This window comes from Lepisosteus oculatus, chromosome 21 (assembly GCF_040954835.1).
Source record: "Lepisosteus oculatus isolate fLepOcu1 chromosome 21, fLepOcu1.hap2, whole genome shotgun sequence".
NCBI classification, from domain to species: Eukaryota; Metazoa; Chordata; class Actinopteri; order Semionotiformes; family Lepisosteidae; genus Lepisosteus; species Lepisosteus oculatus.
The window spans coordinates 1,268,576-1,288,408 of NC_090716.1; the positions used below are offsets into that span (position 1 = coordinate 1,268,576).

Below are 19,833 nucleotides of genomic sequence, written 5' to 3' on the forward strand. Positions count from 1 at the left end.
AATAACCCCCATCTCTGAACTGGCTCCATCACTCTGCTCTCCTCCCCACTGAGCTGGTGTGTGTGAGAGGACTGGAGCATCATCCAGGTGGGGCTGCACACTGGTGGGGGTGGAGGGGATCCCCATGACCTGTAAAGAGCTTTGAGTGGAGTGTCCAGTAAAGTGCTACATACTGTAAGTGTAGGGATATTATTATTATTATTGAAATTTTCAGAATTACTGACAAAGTCAACTGGATTTCTTCAGAATCAACTGTGAAACATTAACCAGAGAACATGTGTGGAAACTACAAGGATGTGCATTTAAAACTAAGAACAGGAGGCTCTTTCCCCAGCCATGTTGTTAAATCTGATGTCCTGGTTTCTTTCAAGAACCAGCTGAATGAAAATCGTGCCCCGGAGTGTCGGACTAATCACATTTGTACTCTTCTCTGAGAGCGTGGAAGTTACGTGTCCTCTCACTGAGGAAACACTAGGACTCAAGATGACCAGTGTCGTACCTGGGTCGCCTTCACATTTTTGCACCCTCGCTCTCTCTGAGTGATAACCTCACGAGGATCTCTGAGCCCTGTCCTCACGGGTTCCCAGGCTCAGAGAGCTGCCAGCGGTATCTCTTTACTCCCTGTCGTACTCTCATCACGCCTCGGCCCTGGCTTGTGGGATCTCCTCCTTCTGCAGCTCTGGCTGGTGAAGTCCTGGCACTGCCTGTGCCCCCAGTCCTTCACTTACAGACTCAGAGCAGAGGACACGGTTGCTGGTCCTTCACAGGCAGTAGCAGAGTAAACCTTGGTTGTTCCTGTTTGGCCAGGGCAGCTCTTCCTTACCTTACTAGTGGTTGAACACGGCAACAACAGGTTCTGCTACTTGTTCGGGGCTGTATCTGCTCCTCAGCGTAACGAACACACTAGCAACTACTGGCTCACCTGATGCTTTGCCAGGCTGCCCTTCGGCTTCCTGTCTGCATGTAGCCACTGGAGCCGGACCCTGCGCCACCTGGCTGTGTTGAGTAATGAGGCACATGGCCAGCGCTGCAGTTTTAAATCCACTGCCCAGGCCACCTGGTCTTCACTGGTCATTGTGTCCCAGATCCCCTCCGGGTTCCTTGATCTTAAGTGGCTCCCCTTGCGGGGATATATCCCCCTCTGTGGTTTCTAACCAGCAGGTCTGTATTAGTGATGTCTCCGCAGTGTCTTAAGGTACACACTTCCTGGGGAGACACACCTCAGTCGGCAGTGTGACCCTGCTCTTTATTGTTTTAAAGACAAAACAAGAGTACCCTTCATCCTCAGCCTGCCCAGAATGCTGCTCTTTCTCTAGACTTATTCAGAGGTTCAGACTCTTTTCTTCTGTCTCTCTCACAGTCTGGAGTCTTCCAGCTACCTCACCTAGACCTGCATTCAAACAACACAGCAGAAACTGGACCACAGGACTCTAAACAGACAACACTCACTTGCCAAGTATCTGACCAGAGTGAGAGACAGGAAGGATTAACAGACCCTGATGAAGTACTGGCTCACTGACCTTGACTGGGCCACAGAAAGTGGACACAGGCAGATATAATAATCATAACTGACTATTATTTATCTGGATGTTATGGGTTGTAGGAATAAGAAAAAACTTTATTTTATAAAGACCTCTAATGATGTATTCCCAAAGTGCAATACACTGAAAGTAAATCCAGTTGAAAAAAAAGAACATGAACTGCAAACTCTTAAAGAAGTTTAAAAGAGAATATCCAGGCAGATAAAAACTGCAGTCGGGCCACGGAGGGAAAACCTGCTTCTCTCAAGCTGGAGAAAGTGCATCACACCCTCTCCCTGGTGAGTGAAGGTGGGGAACAGGTTGTTCCTGATGGAGCAAAGTCTGACGTCTCACTAGTGAAGTGGAGAAGTTTGACGCAGACAGTTGACAGACTTTGAAGACTGTGACTTCCCCTTCTCTCCTTTCTCTGCTTTATCTCTTCTTTTCCTTCTGACTTTCACACCTCTGGTTTCCTTTTTTCTTCTCCTCTCTTCCTTTATTACACGAATGCTGGATTTATTCAGTTTGTTTAGGTACCAAGTCTGCCATACCGTGACGATTGGTCACAGTTCATTATTACTGTACTGCATGTGGGACCATGCTTGTTTGTCATCTCTGAAAATCCAGTGCACAGATTGAACACAAAACAACAAAAAAATGGTTCATAAAGATAACAAATTTAAGACAAAGGAACACAAGGGATTAGAAATTCAATAATAATAATAATAATAATAATAATAATAATAATAATAATACCTTACACTTATATAGCTCTTTTCTGGACTCTCCCCTCAGATATCTTTACAGGTCATGGGGATCCCCTCCTCCACCCCCACCAGTGTGCAGCCCCCCCTGGATGATGCTCCAGTCCTCTCACACACACACCAGCTCTCAGTGGGGAGGAGAGCAGAGTGATGAAGCCAGTTCAGAGAGGGGGGTTATTAGGAGGCCTTTTAATAGGACAGTGTCTTTTTACAGTTTAGTGTCCCCGTCACTATACTGGGGCATTAGGACCCACACAGACCGCAGGGTGGGTGCCCCATACTGGCCCCACTAACACCTCTTCCAGCAGCAACATTAATTTTTCCAAGGAGGTCTCCAATCCAGGTACTGACCACGTTCACACCTGCTGAGCTTCTGTGGGCTGCCAGCTGTGAACTGCAGGGTGATATAGCTCCTGGCTCTCCAGAGAGCACAGGCTCAGTGACCACAGCCTGGCCATAGAGACTGGACACAGGCAGACCTGGCTGCCCAGAGAGGACAGGCTCAGTGACCACAGCCTGGCCATAGAGACTGGACACAGGCAGACCTGGCTGCCCAGAGAGGACAGACTCAATGACCACAGCCTGGCCATAGAGACTGGACACAGGCAGACCTGGCTGCCCCGAGAGGACAGGCTCAGTGACCACAGCCTGGCCAAAGAGACTGGACACAGGCAGACCTGGCTGCCCAGAGAGGACAGACTCAATGACCGCAGCCTGGCCATAGAGACTGGACACAGGCAGACCTGGCTGCCCAGAGAGGACAGGCTGTGCTCCCACTGCCAGCGGGGAGAAATAGAGACAGAGGTGCACTTCCTACTGCACTATGAAAAATTCTCTGGGATAAAATAATACCCTTAAATGCTGTGCTCTCTATTCCAGCCTATATACAGTAGTTCTACTTTCTAGCTGATAGCAGGAGCACATGACGTTTGGGAAGTATTACAGAACCAGAGAAGGTAGACGCCATACACTAAGATGGCCCTGTCCCATGGTGACATCTCACGTGTAGCTCTCTTGTTTATGTTGTATATTTACATGTTATGTCTCATTTGTAGCCAAAAATATGTGTTTGACCATCACCTACTACTGACAGACATTCCTGGACTGGAGATTTAGAGCCCTTTAGGAGAAAAGAGCTGGAGTGTGTTTCATAATTAATAAACTTTGGTGCACTGATGGAGAAATTGTCTACAGATCTTGCTCACCTGATCTGGAATACTGTACCTCACTATGAAATGTCGCCGTTTTCCCTACCGAGTGAATTTAGGGCCGTTATTATGACCGCTGTGTATATTCACCCGCATGCTGATGCTGAATCTGTGCAGGGCCATCAGCAAGTATGAAAACAGGCATCCTGAAACTGTTTCTGTCCTGGCGGGGGCTTTAACCACTGCAGCCTTAAAAAAGTGCTACCAAAGCACTTCCAACTCGTCTCCGTTCACCCTAGAGGCAGTAACACACTGGATCACTATTATCAGGGGAGCATACCACTCCATTTCACGGTTACATCTCACTTCAGTGGTCAGGAAAAGGACTAATATTGTCCTACTGTATATAAACCGCTCTATCCCAGACTCCCTTGACCCACGTCACTTTGCTCACCGCCTGAAGAGGTCAGCTGATGATGCCGTATCTCTAGTACTTCATACTGCCCTCGGACATTCAGACAGACGGGGCTCCTGTGTTAGGAAGCTGTTTACAGATTACAGCTCGGCCTTCAACACAATTGTTCCCACCAAGCTGGCCCCAGAACTCAGGGTTTGTGCAACTCTATCTGCAACTGGATACTGGATTTCCAACGGGCAGACAGACCTCAGGTGGTGAAAATTGGCAACATTATCTACTCTACAGTGATCCTGAACACTGGAGCTCTACAAGGCTGCTGTCTCAGTCCTGGCTGTACAGACACTTACAGCAGCAACCACATTATTAAGTCTCCTGATGACACCACTATTATTGGGCTGATCAACAACAACGATGAGTCTGCACGCAGGAGTGAGGTGGAGCATCTTACAAGATGGTGCTTTGACAACAATCTGGCCCTGACTCTCAACAAGACAGAAGAGCTCATGTGGACTTCAGGAGACCCAGAGGGAGTCTTGCCCCACTCAGGATCAAGGGCACAGCAGTGGACACTGTCAGCTGCTTCAGGTTCCTCGGCCTGCAGATCACCACTGGCCTGGCTTGGTCTCACAACACTGTAGCCTGAAAAAGGCACAACAGCGCCTGCACTTTCTGCAGTGCTTAAAGAAATGTGGTTTGGAGAAGCAGCTCCTAATGAACTTTTACTGCAGCACCTTAGAAAGTGTCTTAACTAGTGGCATCAGTGTGTGGTACAGCAGTACTACTGTGCATGACAGAGATGCGCTACAAAGGGTTGTGGCAACAGCACAGAGGATTATAGGATGTGATTGACCATCAATCGGTGAGATTGACATCATCTGCTGTCGCAATAAACCCAATTCCTCATTCAGGATCCCAATCATCCTGTGACAGACTGTTCTCCCTCCTGCGCTCTACATATTTATTGTTCTGCTGTTATTATTTATTATGTTTGTAATGAACTGTCTACATTGTGTGGTGTGAGTATTTCCCAAGAGATCAGCGTGAATACGAATTCCAATGTACATGTGCTTATGGCAATAAACTCCTCTACTACTCTACTGCAGGCGAAGAGCTGTGTTTTGCTGTAAATATTCAGCTGTTTGGAATCTGATAAAAAGAACAAAAATAACCGTGACTAGACCAAGATAGGAAAAGAGCGATATAAGCAGAGACTTGAATGAAAGAACAGAACTGTGAGAAATAAAAACTGTAAGACCTACAAGAGGAGATTTAAACTGGATTTCAACTAAGGACCAGAGGAGGACACTGAAAGGAAAACAGGCATGGACAGGGCATATGGAGTATGAGTCTGGAGAGAAAATGTTTCTTCTTTTTCGGTGTTTTTCAAAGAGAAATATCCTATATGTATTTAGACAGGGAACTTTAAGTCAGTCATGAGCTCAAACTACCATTCAGGCTTTCTTGAAGTTCAATTTATTTTTCTCCAATTTTTTGTGTATTACAATAAACACTGCTAAACTGTCAGACTGACTCTGGAAGTGAGTGCCTGTGGGCCAGGCCACACTTATATAAGTGCCCATCTGATCTCTGTGCCCCCTGTGACATCACAGTACATACAGATGAAAGCAGAAAGCCGGGTTTTTCAATGGTCTGTTCTGTTCTCTCTTCAGGCTTTTCTTCAATACATGTGGGGGCACTGCTCTTGGCCTTTTCTGCACCAGTACTTTGGATGCTAATGTATATCTGCATCTGTTTTGGTAAGTACATTTTAAATTTTAAATTATCTTATGAGTTAGAGTTACATTGCCTGTCCACTTAATAAATATGAACAGAGAAAGTGGTTAGTGCCCATATCACCCTGCAACTCACAACTGGCAACCCACTGAAGCTCAGGAGGTGTGAGCCTGGTCAGCACCTGGATGGGAGACCTCTTGTGGGAAAAAATGGTTGCTGTAGGTGTTAGTGGGGCCTGCAGGGGGCGCTCACCCTGTGGTCTAGGTGGGTCCTAATGCCCCAGTATATTGACAGGGACACTATACTGTAAAAAAAGGTGCCGTTCTTCGGATGAGACGTAAAACCGAGGTCCTGACTCTCTGTGGTCATTCATAATCCCAGGGCATTTCTTGAAAAGAGTAGGGGTGTTACCCCTGTGTCCTGGCCTAATTTCCCCCTGGCCTTTACCAGTCATGGCCTCCTAATATCCCCCATCTCTGAACTGGCTTCATCACTCTGGTCTCCTCCCCACCGAGAGCTTGTGTGTGTGAGAGGACTGGAGCATCATCCAGGTGGGGCTGCACACTGATTGTGGAGGAGATACCCAATACCTGTAAAGTGCTTTGAGAGAAGTGTCCCGAAAAGCACTATATAAGGATTTATATATATATGTTAGTAAGGCTCACGTTCTTGCACAGTCAAGTTTAGATGCAGAAGATCTCAGCTTAGCTGTCCAGTACTCTCCAGTGTTGACCCCTTTGTCAGTCCTTTAGACACAATGTGGAGCAATTCTGTGGAGACCACAGTGACATCACCCAGTAGCTCTGTGAAGAACACAGTGACATCACCCAGTACCTGTGTGGAAGCTTTTCACTGAACTGTAGTAGAACTGTCAGTTTTATGAAGTTCTTAAAGAACAGAAGAAACAGAAGTCTAGTTATCTGTTTGTCACTGGAGGCAGTTTAGGTGTGTAAAGTCTAGAATTAGTACTCCTGCAGTTTGACTGTTCTGTATATAGAACTGAAGCAGTAATGGAGACATTACTGAATTTCCTGCTAACTGATAAATACATGAAACTTGACATCTGAATGTTATTTTTACACCTTAACTAAATATTTTTTTTATTTTTTCTCATCTTTTATCTTTCCGCAGATAAACGTGTGCTTGTTAGGACATTCCTCTTTGCTCCTAGTGTCTTATTGTCTATTTCATTTGTCCTCTGGGGTGTAACTGAAGGTAAGTTTGTTCATTTCATCTCAGAGCACATTCTGCTCTTCTGACTGTAATTATCTGGATGTTATGGGTTGTAGGAATAAGAATAAACTTTATTTTATAAAGACCTCTAATGTGTATTCCCAAAGTGCAATACACTGAAAGTAAAAGATTCAGTTGAAACAAAAGGACACGAACTGCACACTCTTAAAGAAGTTTAAAAGAGAATATCCAGGCAGATAAAAACTGCAGTCAGGCCACAGAGGGAAAACCTGCTTCTCTCAAGCTGGAGAAAGTGCATCACACCCCTCCCTGGTGAGTGAAGGTGGGGAACAGGTTGTTCCTGATGGAGCAAAGTCTGACGTCTCGCTAGTGAAGTGGAAAAGTTTGACACAGACAGTTGACAGACAGTTGAAGATTGTGACTCCCCCCTTCTCTCCTTTCTCTGCTTTATCTCTTCTTTTCCTTCTGACTTTCACACCTCTGGTTTCCTTTTTTCTTCTCCTCTCTTCCTTTATTACACGAATGCTGGATTTATTCAGTTTGTTTAGGTACCAAGTCTGCCATACTGTGACGATTGGTCACAGTTCTTTATTACTGTACTGCATGTGGGACCATGCTTGTTTGTCATCTCTGAAAATCCAGTGCACAGATTGAACACTAAACAAAAGAAAACAGTTCATAAAGGAGATAACACATTTAAGGGAAACACAAGGGATTAGAAATTCTCCAGGAGTAATGTGATCACTTGCACTAGACCTGGTCAGGATTCTGGCTGTTGAATTTTGGACAGATCTGGAGTTTGTTCAAAGTAGATTTATATACTCCAGCGAGTAGAGCATTACAGTAGTCAATTCGAGAGAACACAAATGTGTTGACCAGCTTTTCAGCCACAGTGATAACAACGGGCACAGTCTAGCGATATATCTGAGGTGAAAGAAAGATGTTTTGACAATATGCTGCCCATGTGGGTCGAATGTCAAGCCTGAATCAAATATCACCCCCGAGTGTTTCAGTTTAGACTGAAGCTCAAGTACAGTACCGTCCACAGGGTTACAGCACTGGCTTTTCAAAGCTGATGGGGTCCAATACACATGACTTCAGTCTTGTCACAGTTTAGATGAAGGAAATCTTGAGTCATCCAAGTTTTTATGTCAGAGATACAGTTAGAGAGAATAGAGACAGCCCCATCAGTGTCAGGTACTGTATATGTATATAGATCTGAGTATTGTAGAAGATGTAGAAGATTAATGAGCAGTAGAAGATGCAGTGTGCAGTCACAGACAAATTAATAAGAGCCTTTCTGAAGAGAAAGCTCTTGAGTCTGGATTTGAATGTGCTCAGGGTGGGTGACTCTCTGATATCCGTGGGGAGAGAGTTGCAGAGCTCTGGGGTGCAGCAGGAGAAGACCCTGTCACCCACAGAGTGTGGACAAGCTCGGGGGACAGACAGGAGACCAGAGTCAGTTGAGCGAAGGCTGTGAGGTGGGGAGAAGGACGGTAGTAACTCAGACAGGTACTGAGGTGCCATGCACAGCCCTATAGGTGAGTATCCACATGAAACCTGATAGGAAGCCAGTGCAAGGAGTCCAGGATAGGAGTGATGTGATCACTTGCACTAGACCTGGTCAGGATTCTGGCTGCCAAATTTTGGACATACTGGAGCTTGTTTGTTGGTTACTGTACTGATTGCTGGTATCTCCAGACATATTCAGGGTTGTTAGAAATATCATTCGTGCTGTTTAACATCTTTTAGAAATGTGTTTTAGATATTAATAAAACAGGATGTCTCAGGAAACAGACATCAACCTCCCATTCAGCATCTGAAGGTCTGTCTGTGAGCTGCTCTGAAGTCAGGGGCTGCAGAGATCTGTGAATCTGTTGCTCTGTGCAGGCAGTGATTATTTATAGCCTGTACTGTGTTCATGTTTACTGTCACAGGCAAACAATTAAAGTACATCAGGCAGGATTGCTAGGTTAACTTGATGAACTTTTCTAATTTCTCTGGCACAGAATTTTAATTAGCTACTTGTGTGCAATCACTACTGCTTTGCTTTTGGCTCCTGATGTGACTTGTTTTGCAGGGTCTTTGGAAGAAGTGATCATGTGTGTGACTGTTAATCTTCTGAGGAATGTGCCAGTTCTGTCTTTATTCAATGGTAAGTTCTGAAGAGATGAGCTCACTTTAGAGAACTGTTTCTTTTTAGGTGCATCTTGAAAATCTACACATTTGGCACAATTATAGGTAATAATAATTAATAATTAATAATTGCTTACACTTATATAGCGCTCTTCTGGACACTCCACTCAAAGCGCTTTACAGGTAATGGGGATCCACCACCAATGTGCAATATCCACCTGGATTATATAGTATTTACTTTGTACTATGTACATACTCTATAAAATCAATAATTTTATGGTTATTTCATTTTTATTTGCTTATTTGTTAACTTAATATTTTCGAATTATTTTAAGACTGTTAAATATAAATTCAGTACAAAGTATATTTTCGTAAAAAGATCATATTTGTGACCAGAATAAGGAAGGCACAGTAAGCTGTCCCTCTCTGAATGTCAGTAAGAGCCAGTACTGTTCAAACAACATGTAAACTGAGCTTTTTTATGTAAACGTGAGACATAATAAAGACATGTAGTTCAGGTGGGTAGCTGTGTCAGCATACGTAGGCTGAAAAGGAACAAGTAATTGGTTTATTCACCTGAAGAAGGCTCCACGGCCGAAACATTGTGTTTTCTTTCTTCTCTTTTCAGCATGGAATAAACCTTTACTTGTTCCTTTGCATAATAAAGACTTGTTTCCAGTTTTTTTATTAATATTTCACTGTCAGACAGGCCTATTTCACTCAGTTGGGGCTGTAGCTGAGCAGTGTTTCTCATCTGCAAGAGTTATATCGCTGTGACATTACTAACCTGAACGTCAAATGACAACTCAGGGTCAGAAGGAACATGAGAGATTCTAGCTGTGATCAGGGGTTTGATTTCAGCACCATCAACACTGAAGTCACCAGCTTTGTGAGCACAACCCCAGTCTGCTCACAGTTCAGTTGGAGAGTTTTTTGCTCCCATTAAAATCAGACATAGAAAGATCACCAGAGAACTTGAGGATTTGCCTGCCCTGAGTTAGACCTGTAACTGTTGCTCTTCTGTGATTTACCAGTTAATGGCTCCTGTCCTGTTCTTGTCCTGAGATTTTTCTGTACTAGTATCTACCTGCAGGGGGAGCTCATACTCAAAGATCAGATCCTTAAAGGAGCTCCGTTTTTAGATCATAAACCTAAGTCCACCTGGGTGGTTCTGGTTTAAAAAAAGTGTTTGAGTTTTTTAACTCACTGTAGAACTGTAGACACAATGCAGAATAATATTTCTAGGTCTTTATTTATCTTCTTGTCACTGTAACTGGATCTCCAGAAATACACAGTGCAGTTTATCATTTCAGTTTCGCTCAGATCCTGAATCATGATCTTTCCTATAGACTAAGTACTGGTTATGAGAGTGTATCTGTGAATGATACTGACAATATCTGTTGTGCTGCTATGATCTCTGGAGGACCTCAGGGTGGGGAATCTGTCTGCTTTTCCCTCTCTGATCCCTGCTGCTGTCTTGACATGACTGAACTGAACCAAGCGCCTCAGCAGTAGAACTAGACCACAGAATCAGTGAGTCTGGTGACTCCTGGCCATCAGCTCAGCTGCAGTCTGAGTGTGTTCGATCACACCATGAGGGTCTGGACTGAGGTGAAGTTCCTCTCCTTCAGCATGGAGAGTCAGAGTTCACAGGGTGATGAAAGCAGTGAGTGAAATGTAGTGGTTTTTAACAGAGGCTGGTTAAAATTAAAATTCAGTGACAGTGTTGAGGAGTGGTGTCCAATTCACATGTTTGTGTCTGTTTTTTCCAGTGAAGAACTCAGTTTCCATCAGTTTCTCAATAATTAATTTTGTTGTGATAACAGTGATGTGGTCTGGTAAGTAAAATTAAAACTGATTGTTTCTATTTCCAATTTCAGAGAAGTATTAGCTGTTAACTCTTGTATTTACAGTAATAAACACACACATGTTTATTGTGGTCCTGTATAGTGGCTGCTGAGCTGCTTGTCTTTGCTCCAGTGTGTGAGTGTGATGTGATTCTCAGGGCCAGTATACAGTCAGACCAGGAGTATTCAGTCTGTAACCAGCTGGACAGGCCCTGTTAGTGGACTGGTCCTGTGTTCCTGTTCACTTATAAAGCCAGTGTATTACTGCTGCTACAAAACAGTTACAGTGCCATATTGTAGTGTTCACATTAAAATCAAACTCATAGTATGTAAACAGTGCAATACAGCACAATAGCTCACACCCTGTGAGCTTGTTGTCATGATTGTGTCCCTATTTATTCTTGTGTCACTGAATCTATTAAGAGAAGTGTGTGGATTCTACATGTTTTCCTCCTGTAGATTCACACAGAATTTCCTGTTACTCTTGTAGTAAAGTGATATAGGGATGTATAAATGTTTTAATTACATGTAATAGCCCACCAGGTGTCTCTGCCCATTTTCCTAGGTTATAGGATGTTATAGTGTTGACGCTGGAAAGATAGAGAGAAAACCGAAGAGAACAGGGGACAGTGGGAGACAGCTAGCTTGAGATAAAGGTGTCCGATCAGTAGTGTACTGTAATAAATAACTTTTCTTTAATCCATAGTTCATTGTTCCACACCTGCCTGTGTGCCATTCTTTGCTACAACTGCTGTAGTAATGGAGTGATGTCTTCACAGTGACACTAAGAGGTCATAGAAACCTCACAGACAGGGGCTGAGTCACTAGTGAGTCACTAAATGAAGTCAATAAGTCAGAGAAAATGAAGGGGAAGATGTTTTTGTTTCTGTTCTGTTTTCCCTGTGTTCCCAGTTGCTCTGTGGGAGTACTTCAAGAGCCACACACCAGACACAAGTGTTAAAGCAGGTTTTGGACTGGCCTGTACCTCATCACTGATCTCCTCTCTCTGTGGGATTTATATTCAAGGTAAGAACACAGCTTTCTCAGATCCAGGAGAGAGAGATTCGGTGTGAAGAGCTCAGATCTAGCCTCTCTCCTTGCTAGGTTTCAGTTCCGGAAAACACATGAAGCGATGTGATGGAGATACAGTAGAGAAAGAATCCCAGACTGCACTGGGAGGAATGAGAGCAGACTCACAATCTCTCTCCAACAGACACTCGATAAGAACAAGGAGTTTTCTAGAGAATCACAGGAAGCAGCTGGATCTATTACTGATACAGTGTTGCTTTAATTCAACATAAAACTAAGCTCAGGAAGTTATTTATGTGCTTTGTATAATAATTAATAATAATAATTGCTTACACTTATATAGTGCTTTTCTGGACACTCCACTCAAAGCGCTTTACAGGTAATGGGGACTCCCCTCCACCACCACCAATGTGCAGCCCCACCTGGATGATGCGACGGCAGCCATAGTGCGCCAGAACACTCACCACACACCAGCTCTCAGTGGGGAGGAGAGCAGAGTAATGTAGCCAATTCATAGAGGGGGATTATTAGGAGGCCATGATTAGTAAGGGCCAATTGGAAATTTGGTACACCCCTACTCTTTTCAAGAAACACCCTGGGATTTTTAATGACCACAGAAAGTCAGGACCTCGGATTTACGTCTCATACGAAGGACGGCGCCTGTTTTACAGAATAGTGTCCCCGTCACTATACTGGGGCATTAGGACCCACACAGACCGCAGGGTGAGCGCCCCCTGCTGGCCCCACTAACACCTCTTCCGGCAGCAGCCTTAGTTTTTCCCAGGAGGTCTCCCATCCAGGTACTGACCAGGCTCACACCTGCTCAGCGTCAGTGGGTTGCCAGTTGTGAGTTGCAGGGTGATATGGCTGCTAAATACTGATTTACAATTTAAAAGTATTTATTGAGGAGTTAGACCTAAGATATTTTAACCCTCTTGGCTGAAGATCCCCTGCCTACTAGCAGCACAAACAATGACTCTCACCAGATTTATTTCAGATACATTTGTGCCAGTTTGTACCACTAAAAGCAGTTTGTCCTGCTTTCCATCCTGGGAAATAGTGCCCTCTCTCTCCAGGCTAGTGGAATATACAGTATGTCCGTCCTGGTGCCCTGCTGTGTACTGTGTCAGCAGTATTTTAAAATAAGTCATCAAAGCAATGTTGTAAATTGTCATTTACATTGTAAATGTAAAAAAGGTCTGCCACCTCACAAATGTAAACAGTAATATCTCAATAGTTCTGAAAGAAAACAGTCTTTCATGAGACAAAATGTAGACTAAACCAATGTTTTACTTTTGTTTGAACCACCTGTTTATGGGAATATATGTACAATATGTGCCCAAAATCTATACTAGCATCGGGACCACGTCTCACAACCATCAGTTCTGTAACATGCCTCATCTCTTAGAGCTTGTAGGTCACTGAGTCCTGAAATAAGGTAAAATCATGGTCAATGAAGAGGTGGTACCTATCACAGCTACATTTATATACCAGTCGTATAGTCTGGACAAACACAAGAGAGCAGTGACCAGTCAGGAAATTCAGACACTATATACTGCATTCCTAAAACCTCTGTATCACAGCCATGCGTTTGCCTATACAAGATTTAAATCTAAATGACATTTTCGGGAAATTGTTTTTGCTGTTTGTGGGGACACAACTTCAGAGGCTCAGTGACGTCACTCCCCGAAGATCGAGGGCGCACTTTCTGAGGAAGGAGAGCAGCACAAACACTCCTTTCAGAGGCACAAACGTGGCTCAGACAAGTGCAGGAGCTCAGGCAGCTCCCAGAGGCACCTGCACCTCAGGGCCCTCCTGCAGGAAGTGATGTCATCCGAGGGGCAGCTGCAGAGCAGAGCTGAGGTAGAGGAGGGGTGCAGGAAGATGAGGGTTTTCAGGAAGATGTGTGATGAGTTAGAGTAACAGGGGTGAAACAGAACTTGGTTACTGTCATCTGTCTCCAACTCCATCAGTAAGAACAGCCACATGCTGTACAGTGCTTCCACCAAACAGTAAATAGGACAAATAAATTGTTTTATTAAACAGTTTTTAGTATTTCTTTTCAATATCATAATTAAAACATGTTTTAAATTTAGTGTCTATGTATCTTCTTTCTTCAGTGTATTCAAAGTGGAGGAAATCTTCTCAAAGCATCAGGAGAACAGGTATGGTCTTCTTACCTCAGTGTGTGACAGAGGAGACACTGCAGGGCCAAGCAGAACCTGAGACACACAAAACAGAAACACCAGACAGCGAGAGAAGATCTCTTACATCCTGAATCGTGGGCAGACCATGGGCAGCAAAATCTACAGTACCAGGGAGAAAAATAATTAAAACTTTATTCTTTAGAGACTTATAGGACACTCTTATCTAAAGTGGATATTTCTTACAGCACATTGTCCCCTGTCACTACAGTGAGGAATTGCTTTAGAAAGTGTTGTTCTGAGGAGAGAGCACCACCTACTGGTCCACAAGCACCACTTGTAGCAGCTTGAGACTGCAGAGGTCTCTCAATCCAGTGCTGACCAGGCCAGGTCACACTACAGGGTGGGGACTCTGCTGTCCCTCCCACAGGCCTGGACAGCGATGTGTGGACTCTGGTCTCTGCTGTGTGCAGACATCTGTACTGTCAGAGGCACTGAGCCAGGGAGAGCTGGAGGGTGGTACCCCACTATAGGTGAAGATAGCAGGGGAGAGGGACTGTGTGGCACTAACAGATACTGTACCTGCTTTGTTCTCTTTCTGCTGCAGTTCCCTTCACTTGTTCAATTGGCAGCATTGTTGTCTTCATCCTTTTCAGAGCTTCCATAGAAAGGCTCATAGTGGGTAAGTACTATACTCCAGTAACACACCAGATCCACAGCAGACCTTCAACACATGACCACACTGAACATGAATCTGTTACAGCTGGCACATCCAGACACAGTCACAGTGATGTAAGATCTTTAAAGGCAGGACTGTGTGCAGGAGAGGTCTCTGGCCTGGAGTCTGTGGTCCTGACCCCGAGCCAGGGAGCTGTGTCAGTTCTCCAGCTGATATCCTGGCCCACTGTAGCTTATCTGAAGCCTGTTGCTCATGCCTGTATCTCCTGAGCTACACTAAGGTCAGGAGCACTGGGCTGTGTCAGTAGCTGCAGCTGTTAACTCAGGTGTGTCTGTCGAAGCAGTAGAGTCACTGGCTGTGTCTTGGGGGCGAGGGTGAGTGTCTTTCATGACCCCAGGGGAGTGATAAGGCCAGTGTGGGACCCCCACTCTCTCTGGCAGGGTGAGCAGGTGCTGTCCCAGGAGATGTCAGGTTGTCGTGGTTGTGGTGCTCAGTGCAGTCATGGTGAGCTCTCTTCAACACCCTCACCTTGCTGCCTCATTGGACTCCTTTGGATCTCAAGTTTCTGAGCTTCTGCCCAGATATTCCTCCTCCACTTGGTTCAGTCAAGGACCATAATCACACTGACAGTGTTAAGCAGGATCTTATTTTCAGTGCAAGCCAAGAGAAAGATTTTTCTTATTATTATAATCTACTGTATCCGAACACTTAATTCTAATGATATTCATAGCCTTGCTGCGATACCTGTAATTGATTGGGTGTGAAAACTATGGTGGACTTGATTGATGAGATACTGAATCTATAATGGGATTCCAGTGGAACCTGTTTCACAAGAAGAATGAGGTGGTTCAGGAGGATCCCTGCAGTGATCTTGCATGTGAAGGATGTACAGAGATCCCACTGAAAGGTGATTGATAAAATCATTGAATTGATTTGGGATGACCTCTACAGTTCAGTTGTGTATGTGTGTTAGTGAGGTGTTGTGTTAATTCCCGTCTACAGTGCTTAAACATTTCAGTAGGAATTCTGTCTCCTCCTTCTGCTCAGTTGTTCTACATTTGTGTGAAGACTTTCACCTCCTCCTCATGTGCTGTAGGAGTTCCAGGTTTCTCCTTCACTGGGTGTTGTAGCTTGGAATTTAATATATTAGTGTTGATAGTGGAGTCCAGATTGAATAGATGATCAAAATTCTCATCAATTTGATTCAATTAGATTCAATCCAATCGAACTCAAACCAATTCAGTCCCATTCAATACGAGCTTTATTGTCACCTAGGGGAAATTTGTTTTTTTGGCACAGTCAAACACAACACATTGACAAATACACATCATCAAAGGGAAGAGAATACAGCAGTGTTACAGGACATAAGAAATAAGAGACAAAGTAGTCACTTTGCGTTGTTTAAGAGTGTGATTGCAGTGGGAATGAAAGATTTCCTGAGTCTGCTGGTTTTACACCTGGGGGCACAGAGGCGTCTCCCAGATGGGAGAAGTGTGAATTCACAATGGAGGGGTGAGACACACACACTCCCTGATGCTTTTGGCTGTCTTAGTCACCCTCTGTCTGTAAAGGATACTTCAGTTGATTTGATTATTCCTGATTATTTTGCCCCTGATATTCCCTAATTGACCAGCCTGTTACAGTTACTGGTGCTCATGTTGCCACACCAGCAAGTGAAGCAGGATGTGAAGACACTTTCAGTGAATGATTTGTAGAAAAGTGTAAGAATAGTTTTATCTGCCTTAAAGTACCTGGGTTTCCTAAGAAAGAAGAGTCTCTGTTGGCCTTTTTTATAGATTGTGTCACAACATTTGTCCTAGGTTTTTGTCAGTGACCAGTCGCAGGTACTTATAGTCATCGACAATTTCAACAGGCTGACCATCAATTGTAGTGGGCTGAGGGGTGTGGTAGTTTTCCTAAAATCAATAACCTGTTCCTTTGTTTTCGAAACATTTAACTTTAGGGAGGACTCGTTGCACCAGTTAGTAAAATCATGAAGGACGGGCCCATGATGGTATTCTGTGTCCTTTAATAAACTGACCAGGGCTGTGTCATCAGCAAACTTCATGAGGTGTCTGTCTGTGTGCTTGCTTATGCAATCATTAGTACAATTGAATAGATGATCAAAACTCTCATCAGGATCCCCTCTTTCTTTGTCTGGGTGACCTCTTCCTTAGGTCTCATGAGACTTGTGTGTTTGGGCCATGAAATAGTCCTTGTGGCAGTAAAGTGATCAAAAATAAAGTTTATGTCTGTAATATGTTAAATTTCCATGGCCTTGACTCTAAACTACATGATATTCATGTCACAAGTTCTTCTTTTATCCTCTACCTTGCTTGTTGATGTTGTAGCTTCACACTTATGATTGATAGGTTCCTACGTCACTATGTCAGAAAACCAAGTCTGGTGTCGTTAAGTGGAAAGTCCATGAGGGTCCTGATGTTCCAGGTCCCTAATTTTAATGCTCTTTGGTGGTTTTGATCACAGACAGCTGATCCCTCTTTTGTCCAGTCAGGAGTGATGGGACAGGTATAGGGCTTATGTACTGTATATATATGCCCTGTTTTAGGGCACCTTTTCTAAGCACTTCCCACAAGGAGCTACTGTAGATCCTCAATAAGGCTTCTCAGCTGCAATATCATGGTAAGAGAAGCAGCTCCAATAGCGAAGGGGGTCCTTCTGTATCTCACTCTGCTGATGGTGACCTTACATTGCCCACAGCCCAGGTTCCATATCAGTTAGAGATGTAGTCCAAACTGAGCACTCTTCCAACCTCACCCACTGTTTACAATGTACAGAGTGGTGTTTAAACTGGGATGATTTTATACTGACGGCATCAGTACCTGTAAGACCACTTTCCACAGGGCTGACAGAACCTGTACGTTACTAACTCTTTTGTGTACAGTCCTGCATGTTCTATAAAATATATATCCTTCCTGATCCACTCTTCTGTTCCCAGGTTATCTGACTGTGCTGATTGTAGCTCTTATTGCCCTGGTTGTGTCTCTGACACTTCAGAGGATCTGTTCAGCCCGAGGACGATGTGGAGGTGAGTAGGAACAGTGATGACTGTGCTGTAAATACAGATTCACAGGATTCTGATGAGTCAACATCTACTGGGACAAGAACTGTCCCTCTGCCACTACAAAAAACAAGAATAATTCACTGGGAGCAGCAGGGTTAGTAAAGAACAGGAAAGGGGCGTCCAGACTGCACTGGGACCTCAGGTGGCTCTCAGAGAGTCGGGGGTGTTTATCTCTTCAGACCCAGAAGCTGCCTCACGCCTGGGAGCTGAGAGCTCTGGGGACAGAGAGGAGCAGAATCAGTAAGCTGGAGCTGCAGAGGACAGTCTGGTCAGGGGTGCCTTCTTTCTCACACTGAGAGAGCCTCCCCAGAAGAAGTCAAGATAGGAATGAGCTTCTCGTGCCCCCCAAAAGATGGACCCCTGGCCCACCACTCTCTCACCAAAACCCGTGAGGAGAAACAAAAGTGTTCAAACATATAGCAACTAAATAGACAGACGCTGTCTGAAGGATGGATGAAAATGAGACATGGAGGCTGTATGTAAGTCTGACTGCACACTGGAGGGAAAAAACCCCTTAAATGCCAATCGAGGGGAAACCTCTGGAGTCCCATGGGAACAGACGCCCCACTCCAGCTGCTAGTCATCGATAGATGGACAGCTGAGGTAACCGATGGAGCTGTGTGGGCACAGAGATTGACTGCAGGAGAGGACCAGCAGCCTAGAGCTTTGATTATGAAAATTAGCTCAAAATTAGCTCAAGCTGCAGAAGTGGCTGCTCTAGTTTTGAAGGAGAGGGAAGTGTAGACTAAAGAGACTCAGTTCCTCCAGCTTGTCAGTGTGGGACACTCCCTTCAGACTAAAGAGACTCAGTTCCTTCAGCCTGTCAGTGTGGAACACTCTCTTAAGACTAAAGAGACTCAGTTCCTTCGGCCCGTCAGTGTGGGACACTCCCTTCAGACTAAACCCTCTGTTTGATCTTAAAATGGGCAGCAGGCCTGTGTGTACAGTAGGTGAACAGCATGTTCCTTTCTGCCCTGATACGGGACTCTTGCATGTTTTTCTTATTCAGATATTTCTGGTTTATAATAAGATTCAAATGCATGTTTTACTCTTTCAGATTTCTGTCAGAAAGCTGCAGTTGTGATTTTCTCCATGATTCTGTTCGTGTTGAGCTTGCTGTATCTGGCCAGTGACCTGGACACTCTCAGAGGTACAGTATGTACAGGGGCGAGTGTGTGACAGTCAGCAGGTTTTGACAACAGCTGACCTCCTGTGTGCCCACCTGTCAGTTCAGAGAGATGTGTTTTATGTGAATCAGGACATCCTGTGGGCATGTCATCATGCTGCACTCACACCCCAGTGTTTTCACAGTCCTGAGCAAACAGGCCCCCCACTCCTCTGAGCCCCACTGACAGCCCCTGTGCGGCTCTTCAGCTGCTGTGAGGAAAGGACTCCCCAGGGTTTGTATCTTCTGAGTGGACAGTAGTGCTCCAGTCCTGGAGAGAACTAGCAGGGCGTAAGTCAGGTCTTTCAGCCTGGACACAAACCCTGAGTCACACATTAACACTTCACATTCCTCTGCAGTAAGTCTGCTGCACCAGCCCAGAGTTATCTCAAGTGTGACACAGCATCACAGTGTAACTCTCACAGACCTGTATGCAGGGCTCTCTCATATTAATGCATTCTGCACATTGTTACCAGTTGGGGAGTATGAAATTAGAGAAAGCTCACAAAATGACCAAGCAGATGAATAAATAATTAAAATAAATAATCAAAAACTCCCTACTTGTAAAGATTTTGCCAAGAATATACAGTACCTGAGTGGTTGATATAATTATAGGCACATGAGCTCTTTGTTCTGTGTGGCACAGATTTGGTGAAAAGAATACATTCAGGCACACAATTACCAATGACAATACACACACTAACAACACACAACAGAAACATACAACATATAAGCTACACTATTCACAGTACAAGATTACTGTAAATAAGTCAAACAAGGAGTCCTCACCACCCACAAAAACACCAGACTGCTACCAAGTATTGAAACTCTTACATAACCCCTACACAGGCCACAGAAGAAGAGACAAGATGTCTTCTAAACTAAATAGAATTCAACCTGCAGTTGAACCTGTCTCCCTGTTCTAAAAATGCACCCACTAACCAGGACAGGGCATTTTTAACTGAGGGTT

General features: G+C 44.4%; 1 protein-coding gene across 6 annotated transcripts in view; it reads left to right on the plus strand.

Moving 5' to 3' along the window:
• Positions 1-19,833, plus strand: part of LOC107076205 (uncharacterized) — a 75,709-nt gene that overhangs the window by 46,923 nt on the left and 8,953 nt on the right. For all 6 annotated transcript variants that reach the window (XM_069181731.1, XM_069181735.1, XM_069181733.1 and 3 more), the window contains 9 exons: positions 5,521-5,607; positions 6,716-6,799; positions 8,859-8,933; positions 10,687-10,752; positions 11,674-11,787; positions 13,911-13,955; positions 14,542-14,616; positions 17,573-17,662; positions 18,756-18,848. In XM_069181731.1, coding sequence (XP_069037832.1) covers positions 5,521-5,607; positions 6,716-6,799; positions 8,859-8,933; positions 10,687-10,752; positions 11,674-11,787; positions 13,911-13,955; positions 14,542-14,616; positions 17,573-17,662; positions 18,756-18,848 — 729 coding nt within the window. The remainder of the gene's footprint in view (positions 1-5,520; positions 5,608-6,715; positions 6,800-8,858; positions 8,934-10,686; positions 10,753-11,673; positions 11,788-13,910; positions 13,956-14,541; positions 14,617-17,572; positions 17,663-18,755; positions 18,849-19,833) is intronic.